The sequence below is a fragment of the Triticum urartu genome, chromosome 6 (assembly GCF_003073215.2).
Source record: "Triticum urartu cultivar G1812 chromosome 6, Tu2.1, whole genome shotgun sequence".
In the NCBI taxonomy this organism is placed as follows: domain Eukaryota; kingdom Viridiplantae; phylum Streptophyta; class Magnoliopsida; order Poales; family Poaceae; genus Triticum; species Triticum urartu.
The window spans coordinates 360357809-360367857 of record NC_053027.1 but is presented as its reverse complement, the minus strand read 5'-3'; the positions used below and the strand labels follow the sequence as shown (position 1 = coordinate 360367857).

Genomic DNA, 10049 nt, shown 5'->3' with positions numbered 1-10049 from the left:
GTTGGTGGAAGTGTATGGTGGGTAAGCCTATGCGGAAGTGGTGGTGGTGGTTGATGAGGAAGCAACCGTCCCTAAGTAGCTGAAACACCTTAGGAAACTCGAATCACTACTCAAGCAACCACATATGCAATGGGGAACAAAATTGGTTAGGTTGCAGAAGTCGGTGGTGGTGTAGCGGATGATGTGGTGGAAGCCCTAGGCAAAGATGCCAAAGTTACAAAAAATTGATGGGGTAAAAAGGTGGTGAAACCAAGGTGAGGTCCTCGGGCACGTCGATAGCTTCAAAACGAGCCAAAGAACACTCAAATCGGAGTTCGGAGCGAAAAGTTGTGATGAAAACGGTGAAGGAGGGTGATGTTGAAATTTTGTGCAATGTCTCGGGTTAGGCCGAAAGTTCCGGGGGTCGCGGAAAAAGTAAAGGGGAGTCTGGGGATTTTTGGGGTAAACTTTTTGGTTAGCCCGAAAGTTCCGGGGGTCGTGGAATTTCTTCCGGGACGAACCCTAAATTCCAGATCTGAGAACGGGGGCGGAAAAACTCGATTTTCAGGGTCAAAATTGAGAAGATTTTGTGGATGTAAATGGGGGAAAAGATGGGGAAGGCTAGATCCACTTGATACACAACGAATCCATGGATCAAAATCAACAAAACATCATCCAAACCAACAAATCACAAAAAATTGGGGCTATTTTTGGTGGGGATTTTCGAATTTAGGACGAAATCAAGCAAAAGAAGGCTAGAAAACTAAGAGGGGGCTCCGAAATCATGATCAACATGGATCATGATACCAAGATGATGTAGGGTGGAACCCTATACGACCGATCTTTCACAAAAGGAGCGGATCCCGCGAAGAACACGAAGAACACGAGGGGGAAAATGAGGGGAATCACGAGGGGAAACACGAGAGAAACACTAAAACCAACAAGATATGGTCACACATATGCTGGATCCTCGGAACACGAAGAGATACAAGATCCGAATCCAACAAAGGACAATACATAGGGTAACCGGTTCTTCTCCGTGAGGAGGTCTTGATGTTCTTCTCCGCGAGGAGGTCTTGAATCCAAGAGGATCCAACAGAAGACGATACATAGGGTAACCGGTTCTTCTCCGTGAGGAGGTCTTGATGTTCTTCTCCGCGAGGAAGTCTTGAATCCAAGAGGATCTTCTCTGAAGAGGGGCCGCGGTCTCTCTCGTGGAGTAGATCTATATGGATGAGCGAAGCTCTATCTCTCAAATGAGCTATCACAACGCTAACCCTAACTAGGAGGAGGGGGTGGTCTATTTATAGTCTAAGCCACGAAGGGGTAAGTGGGAAAGGAATACATGGGCTTCGGCCCGAGTCTTTGCACCAAGGCAGGCCGGAAGTTCCGGGCTCCGGAAGTTCCGGCCAGGTTCCGGGCTATCCAGAGAGTTGGCGCACTCGGGGCTGGTCTGGACTCCGGGGGCCGGAGGTTCCGGGCAGGCCGGAAGTTTCGGGCTTTCCAGAAGCGTGTCCTTGCTTCTTCTTCCTTCTCCTCTTCCATGCTTCGCCTTGGTCCTTGGATCCTCCATGGTTGTCTCGGTTGTACATGAGTATATGCAAGGTCCATGCATGAGGTAGTAGCCATGTCTCATATGTGAAAAGTGACGGTTCAAAGAGGAGTGAGTTCACCTTGTGTCCAATGGCATATGGTCGAGGTCTCATCGTATGTCCTCTTGGGGCTTGGGGAGTAGTCGAAGTGTACATGGGGATGATCGTAGGATGCTCCGCATCAGGTTGGTTACATCCAGGGATAAAAATGCCGTTGATTCAAATGTATCCTAGAGTATGCGCCAAGTCTTCGGAAGATTCCATCTTGAGCACGTCGAAGGGCATGGCAGTCTTGGCCCACTTGTTGATGATCTAAGGGTTATCGACACGAACCACTATAAAGGGGACGACGTGGCAAGCACCCCCTAATCCAGGACACCGTCACCTAGGGTGCTCCGTGCCATTTGGGTGGAAATTTCCAATGTAAGTGGGGAGCCCCAGGTACTTCATCCTTAGTCTTTTTGCTTGGAGACCCAGTTAATTCATGATGGATGCAGGGGTTTTTACTGAACATTATTGAAGATTTATGGTTGTTAATGACTTGCCCTGAGCAGGTTTCAGACAAACGGACGATATCATTAATGGCCATTGCCCTTGCTATCAGCTTGAACCAAGTGTACTGAATCATCCGTGAACAATAGGTGGCTAACAGTTGGAGTGGTCGGCGCCAACTTTATTCCTTTTATCCTGCCTTGCTCTTTAACTTGCTTCAACAAAGCTAGAAATCCCTCAGCACATAAAAGAAAGAGATATGGGAAAAGGGGATCACCCTATCGAAGTCCACAACCAAGGATCGCTATGTCCGTCATATATCCATTCACGGTAAACATGTACGTCACTGACTCCACACATTTCATGGCCATCTCCACAGGCACAGCTAAAGGCCATCTTATCATCATTGCATGGAGAAAGGGCCACTCAAATTGTCATATGCCTTGCTGATAATGAGTTGAAGAGAGGCATACCGATCATTCCCGCACTTCTTTCACTTCATAAAATGAGTAAAGCTCATAGGTAAAGATGGTATTGTCTAAGATTAAACTATTGGACACAAACACACTTTGATTCGGTGAAATGACCTCATCATTAATTGTCTTCAAATGGTTGGCTAGAACCTTGATACAAGTTTGTACACCTCATTGCAGAGGCTAATAGGGCATATGTCTTTAACACTCTTTGGGTCTTGAACCTTTGGGATGAGTGCCACTAAAGTTTCATTCCATCCCTCCAGTATACTGCCGCCTTGCAACACAGCAAAAACTCTCTTGTACGATTTTCTCGCCAACTACAATCAATACTTCTTGTAGAAGATCGCCAACATCACATCCGGACCAGGTGCTTTGAGATCACCAATGCTTTCTAGCACTGCCCACACTTCTTCCTTGAAATCCGCAAGAAAGTGGGCGTTCATTTGAGTCGAAACATGTTTGGCACCGCAGCCAAGATGTGGGTAAGATCAATACCTCCCAAGAGGGTAAAGTATTTAAAGGAATAATTAGTTATAAGGGTCTTAAGCCCTTCTCCCCCTCCACCTCCACATGATCATCACCTTTCAAAAAAAATCAGAGTATTTCGTTATTTCTGTTCCATGGCAAAGGAGTGAAAGAATTTCGTATTACGATCTCAATTGTCCAACCAGTTCACATGAGCTCTCTAGCGCCAAAACACATCATGTTGGTCCTCAAGCCGTTCGAACTTGAAGCATAAAACTTGCTCATGCTTGTTTGACTTATTTTGTAAGCCATTGCAGCTTGTTCGGCTTATTTTGTAAGCCATTGCAGCTGTGAGATGAGAAGATATTCGAACAGAAGAAAAGAGTAGAAGAACGGGTAGAGAAAGATGCAACAAGGGCACAATGACTTATTATTGCACAGTGTGTGGCACTGCACTATAAGATGCAAATATCTCGGGCCAACCAAGCAGACCCCAGACATGTCCTGTTCGCATAAAATGCTCATGTATTCCCTACTGATTGTATCCACCAAAATTTAATATACATTCGTTCATGAATTCACAGATTTTAACCACCAAGATTTACTTAACATATAATTCTCTCTTTGCCCTTACAAAATCTACAAATGCGATGTGTTCTTACAGTCAATGATTAATGATCTCCTTCATTCAAGGGGCTTTTATAGGATGAGAAACTTAGAAAAATTTCTACTGCGGCCGCTGGCTTTGCAGGATTGAATCCCATACAAAGAACTTCCAATGAGAAATCTTCGTACTACTTTTGTTTTTCCTGTGATGCAATCAAACAAACTCAAATCTAGTATCCACTTAAACCTCTTGAAGACAATCTTTTGTCTTTCATATGATGCAATCAAGCTGACGCAGTTTATCTGTCTTTGGGAGCTGCTGATTGAGACTGACCTTGTGCCGGCCAATGAAGATAAGGCCATTTAGGCTTGGAATGTTGTTGGAGAGTACACAAAGCTTCTGCATACAAGATGCTCTAGGAAGGGGGGATCCTATTCCAGCCCACAGCTGCGATTTGGAAGAGCTGGGCCCCGCTTTCCTGCAAAATATTCATGTGGTTGGCAATTCAATACAGACTTTGGACCTCGCACAGAAGGCTCGGGCATGGGTTACAAGAGGAGGCTTCACCCTGCTTTTTTTGTGATGAGGAGGAAGACACGGTGGTTGATCATTTGCTGTTGCAATGTGTCTTTGCAAGGCATGTTTGGTATTTGTGCTTCTCCAAGGTGGACGGTGATCTGGGCATGCTCCCTTCCCATCAGGACAGGCTACAGGATTGATGGACTAGTCGGCGCAAACAAATCCAAAAGGAGGAAAGAAAGGGCTTCGACTCGTTCGTCATGCTTCTTTGTTGGACTCTATGGAAGCAAAGAAATAATAGGGTCTTTCATTCAGGTAACATCCGTAGTGTGTTTGGCACCGTAGAGCTAATCTTCGCCGAAATCCGGCAATGGGCTCTTGCAGGAGGGAGATGAGTTCACTGATATTGTTAGTTGCCTAGTTTAAGCCCGGCAATGGGCTCTTGCAGGAGGGAGATGAGTTCACTGATATTGTTAGTTGCCTAGTTTAAGCCGGAGTGGAGGGGTGTGGGATCGCCGGCCTGTGGTGCTCGCCGTTGTAATCTCTTATACATATTTTCTCTCTTCTATGAAGTTAAGGTACGCCTTTGGCAAACTCTCAGAAAAAAAATATGATGCAATCAAACAAACTCAAATCCATCAAAATTCAAATGAGCTTCGTCAATTTACTGAAACTTTACAATCCCACACATCAAAAAATGCCCTAAAGGTCTATGCACATCCACCCTCATGATCGTACCAATACACATAAGCCCATGCGATTGTGTACAGAGGACCAAAAGTTGAAATGCATAACAGCCACTGTAATGGACGGCAATAGAATGAATATTACAGAACTGTGAAAACACGGAAGGCTTCTTCCTATAGGGATACTATTATTGTTACGAGACTAAACAAACATTAAGAACAAAATTATTACAAAGAAATATGGCAGGTCACACTAAAACCGAAGTGGTACTTCACAAATGACGAAAACTCAAGACCCTACTCGGACTTGCATGTAGAAAATAGCAAGCAGTGAATTTCAACGCGCTCATAAAAATAGGCATCAGGCTCAGAATTCTGAATGGGAGAATGGGAGCGCACTGTCAACACAGCACAAATCGCCCAACAAATGTTCAATCTCATGCAACACACAAGCTCAAATGATGCTTTGCTTTGTGCCTGAACCATCCTTTGTCAAATCTGAGACAGTAACTGGCTTCGCAACAGCATCAACAAAAGATAGCTCATTTGTATCTTTCACAAGTGCATTAACCACATCGGCAGATACTCCAGTGCTCAGTTGGACAACTGTTGAGTGCTTATCACCACTAACTTCTAGAGCATTTGCTAAATTGTTGGCTGCAGAACTAGATGGTTCATCTGCTTCATGTGTATTCAGGAAGAGACAAACAACAGCACAGTCATCAATTTTAGAAGTAGGGTACCTAGTACGCCAGGCACGATTAGCTGATTCAACCAGGAAGCGTGCTGCAGAAGCCCGAGAAGTGGCTCTGCTTATGATGCTAACAACTTCAGTGTTTGACAGCACATCCCACACCTAGAATTAGCAAACAAGTTAGATAATTGCATCATGTACCAGAAAACCTTCAACTTAGGAGTCTCTGGAAATGATATGGTATAACTCAAAACATCTGCTCACCCCATCAGTCGCCAACACGATAAACTCATCCTTCTCTGTGACACGGTGACAGGAGACTTCAGGCATAGAAATTAGACCATACTCCTTAAGACAGAAGTCTCCAAATGCCCTTGCCATGGCCAATCCAGGTGAGTTATACTTTGGCAGCCAAACACGAGCAACCTCTGGCTCCTCAGGAAGTGCAAATATTCTGCCCCTGCGTTGCCTGATGCGTTGTGCTTCACCTGAATAACAACCATGCCATTACATTCATATTAATAGCGTGTCAGAAGCATATAGCAATCTTCATTTAGAAGTGCCATCAATCTCAGTACAATACCTCACACGAAGTGTAGAAAAGGAAGAAAAAGAAGGCATAAAAACATAATTAACTTTTGCAAATATGGCATTTCACCTGCAGTGCAGCATTACTTGCTGGTTGCTGCTAGAGCAACATGAAAATGGTTGCCATCATATACTCATATATGTACAATTTACAGAAATACTTCAAAATAATATGAAAATGGTTCTGTAAATTGTATATCTTGCAAAAAGATGATTCAAAATATAGCTTAAGAGATGATGTCGATAAACATCTCTAAATAATCCTCCAAAGCATAGATACATTTTACTTTATAAGAAGCAAATGCTACTCAGAAAAACTAAGGGTTTGGTAATATCCGTCTCGTTGACAGGCAGGTTCACTTGACTTTTTAGTGCGTATTAGAAATTCAAGCGCCAACCAGAAATTATTGACCACTGTGTCACACTTTCACACGATAGTAACACATCACAACAAGCCTTGTTGCCTTGCCACACTAAAACCAAAAAAACTGATTTACGTGGGCACCCTGATAATTGATATATTGATATAAATAAGTTATATGGGCCCAACATTCAAATTTAGTCTGTTACACGATAAAGACAAGAAAGGGTAAAATATTAACACAAAAATGGTAAGTGCTACATGGCATAAGATCAGAAATGTCACATAGGCAAGACATAAACAAGGGCACACAAATTATACTAGAGTTCCCAAGTCCACTGTCACAAAATCCTACACTGCATACATGATGATATATTGCAAGAAATTGGATATGAAAATGATAAATATATGGAAACCCTAAAGAGAATACGAAGCATACTTGGAATGTTAGGTTTGAGATCAACCGTCAACTGGACAGCAATGAGCTGACCATCTTCATTTCTAGTGCCTAAGATAGCTCTTGAGTCTCCCAAGTTGCCTATTATAAGATTATGACCCTACACAGCAAGATATATGAGTAAATCAATACTCTCAACACACTGCTTTTCATGAATATTTTAAACTGAAATTTAACATCAGAACAGAGTTTTGCATTAAAAATCCAGCGTATGGCTACCTGTTTGAGCACTGCCACTGCTGTAGTTCCACTGAAAAAGCAATCGATATTCTTGTGTAACTTCAGATCCCTGTCCATTATGTGAAAAGCCCGCAAGAATGAAGTTCTGAATGTTGTGAATATCTCTGGGTATTCCCTATCCTGCTCAGCTGCAACAGAAGTGGTGGTTTCTTTTCTCTCTGGGTTTACGGGTAAACCTACTTCATTTGTGTTGCCTTCCATGTTGCTAGCGGGTGTCTCTCTACCCTTATCTGTCCCCATATCCGCACCAAGCTTTACGGGTAGGAGATCTCTCACTCTCTTAGCAACCAAATGACCGTAAGGTCCATGACCATCAAACACACCGCAAAAAATGGTGTCATCTCTTGAACAGAAGTTCTGGCAAAAAGTAAAATATCTTATCTAAATCAATCATCTCATTCAGAACAATAACAACAGCAAACTGTATGTGTTAAAAGCAGACTGAAGATGAATATGGCAAATATAAGCAATTTGTGGAAAGTCAGTCATGTTGCATGCCTGAATTAGGGCACTGATAAAGTATGTAGTCGAGAGTATGTGAGGAATTGGATGTGGGACCCATAATAATACAGGTGAAGCTCTCCTCTTCTTATTGGTTGCATGTCTTCAGTCGATACCTAGTTGGTACAGTAATTTTGTACATATAGCCATACTCGTGTAAAATTAGCAACTTATATTGCCCATCTTTCATATCCCAGTGCATTAGAGCATCTCTAGCCGCGCCCCCAACAGGCCCCCCAGGGCGACCTTTTTCGCGCCGGCGCCGAAAAAAACCCCCAGTCGCACCCCCAAGACGCCGAAATCCGCCGGCTCGGCCCGTTTTTGGGCCCGGCGATCCCAGGCCGAACCCAGCACACTGGGGGGCGCTCGGGGGCTCCGGCGGAAGGGGAAAACACGCCTAGGCCACACTATCGTGAAAAGTAAGGCAATCGTCCAGATTCGCCCCCCACCCCCGCGCGCTCGGCCACCACCCTGCCGATCCCGGCGCCACCCACCGCCCAGCACCGCTAGATAGGCGATTCTCTGCCAAGAAAGAGAGAAGGTTTCGCTGCGGCAACCTCTCTCCACCACCTTCCGGGCGAGTTTTCCGGCGCTCCGAACCACGGCGAACCATGTGATAAAAAAATTACTTTTGTCGAATTCGTGCCGAGCCACGGCGAATATGGGCCGATTTGCGCCGATATCGGGCCGATTTTTCGCCGAAAGTGGGCCGAAAAGCAAGCACATTTGCGCCAAAAATGGGCAGATATCGGCGCCTTGGGACGACCTGGGGGCGGCGGCTGGGAACCCAATCGCCCCCAGAGCCGATTTTAGCGCCGGCTCGCCCCCAGGCGCCGATTTTTAAGCCTCCTGAGGGGCCAACGGCTGGAGATGCTCTTATACTGAGTACTAAAGTTGTCAAATCATGCAAGTCTAGTTCAGCATGCTGCCTAGGGAATTCCTCGAAGGTAAATGAGTTCCACAAACAGGTGAGATGTGAACAGTACATGTGGTACATTGGACATGCAGCCAAATTTGTAATCAAACGTATGGAAAAGGATGTAAAGAAGCGTCAAGCAGATAAGATCATCCAGCAAGAAGGGGAAAAAGAAAAGGAAGAATGGATAAGGATGAGAATCATGTGGAGCCCATCCAACATTCAAGTATCCAACACAAATCCAATCATTGCACTTGAATTAAGCCAGGGGAACTGAAACTCTCTACCAGCAACATCCAATGACAATTCATTTCAAAGGAATATATAATGAGTCAAACTTCAATTCTTGGGAACTATAGGATTCGTACGTACACGGTGTTTCTTTCCGCATATTACATAAGTCGTACGAACATACACTGAAAAAGTGCTCGAAAACAGCTGTTGAGGTTAACATCGAGATCAACTCAATACTGACGAAGCAAATCCAGATCAAAGCAAGCGAGAGCGAAATTAAACCCAACCTAGAACCACGTTTCATTTGGATTACCGAGATCTATTCTAATCAAGTAAAAGTAAAATTATTACAGCATAAGAATTGGAAGGGGGCAAGCGGGTAGACAATTGCTGTGTTTTACCTCCCAAACGATCATCGCGTCCTGGTTGACGCCCTTCTTGCCCTGCATCGTGTAAAGCGACGCAACAGCGCAGGCGCCATTGCCAGCAATCCGGCCGGGGATCCGCCTCAGCTCCGCCGCGAAGCGCCGGCCGTCCGCTGTCGACGGGATGGCCCCGCGTGGCGGCACTGGGCGCGGCTGCCTCTGAGGGGACGCGGCCCACGGGAAGCCAAGCACGCGGAGCACGCCGAGCAGGCAGCCGAGAAGGTCATCGAGACACCGGCCACCAGCGGCCGCTCCACCTCCTCCCACACCGCCCCCCGCGGGCGGAGCGGACGTGACCATGACGACGCGCGTGGCGAGCGCGACGGCGACAAGGGGCAGCTGCTGCTCCCCTCCGCAGCTAGGCCGCCGAGGGCTGGTACCCGACCGGCGTCCCGCGGCGGCTTCCACCATGCACCTGCGGTGGGCGCCCAGCGCCGCCCCCGGCCTTTCCCTCCTCCTCTACCCAACGATTCGCTCGCGCCCCCCGGCGACCGCCGACAAGGAAGTAGGCTGCCTGCTGTTGTTGGCGCAGGAGAAGAGAGATGGGAGTGGGACTGCGGGGAGGCAGGCGCACAGGGGACGGGATGGGAGCTGCTAATTAACCCGACGAGGGATGTGGACTGACCAAAAGGGCAACACAAACAAAAGCAGCCAGGACCCCAAAAAAACGAGACAAGTCGAGCAACGCACACAAATTGTCACTCTCTTCTCATCTTTTCTTGCTTGCATAAATTGTTTGATCAAAAAATCTTTATATATAAAATATATGTTAGGTTTAAATGTGCTTGCCATGTGATTCATGATGTTTTTTTGCATA

General features: G+C 45.8%; 1 protein-coding gene across 1 annotated transcript; it reads right to left on the bottom strand.

The window, feature by feature from the left end:
• Positions 1–4895: 4895 nt before the first annotated feature.
• Positions 4896–9839, bottom strand: LOC125513503 (probable protein phosphatase 2C 14). Its single transcript, XM_048678633.1, has 5 exons — positions 9209–9839; positions 7136–7513; positions 6899–7016; positions 5775–5998; positions 4896–5672 (listed from the first exon to the last, which is right to left on the bottom strand). The coding sequence occupies exons 1-5, from the start codon at positions 9641–9643 to the stop codon at positions 5271–5273; spliced, it is 1557 nt and encodes a 518-aa protein (XP_048534590.1). The 5' UTR covers positions 9644–9839; the 3' UTR covers positions 4896–5270.
• Positions 9840–10049: the final 210 nt, after the last annotated feature.

What these genes read in the sequence shown, in the direction of transcription:
- LOC125513503 (XM_048678633.1), bottom strand. Translation starts at nt 9,643, where the DNA reads ATGGTGGAAGCCGCCGCGGGACGCCGGTCGGGTACCAGCCCTCGGCGG. An exon ending in CAGTGGCAGTGCTCAAACAG is followed by an intron (nt 7,017 to 7,135) that starts GTAGCCATACGC and finishes CTTGCTGTGTAG; the next exon opens with GGTCATAATCTTATAATAGG. An exon ending in TCTCAAACCTAACATTCCAA is followed by an intron (nt 5,999 to 6,898) that starts GTATGCTTCGTA and finishes GTTGTTATTCAG; the next exon opens with GTGAAGCACAACGCATCAGG.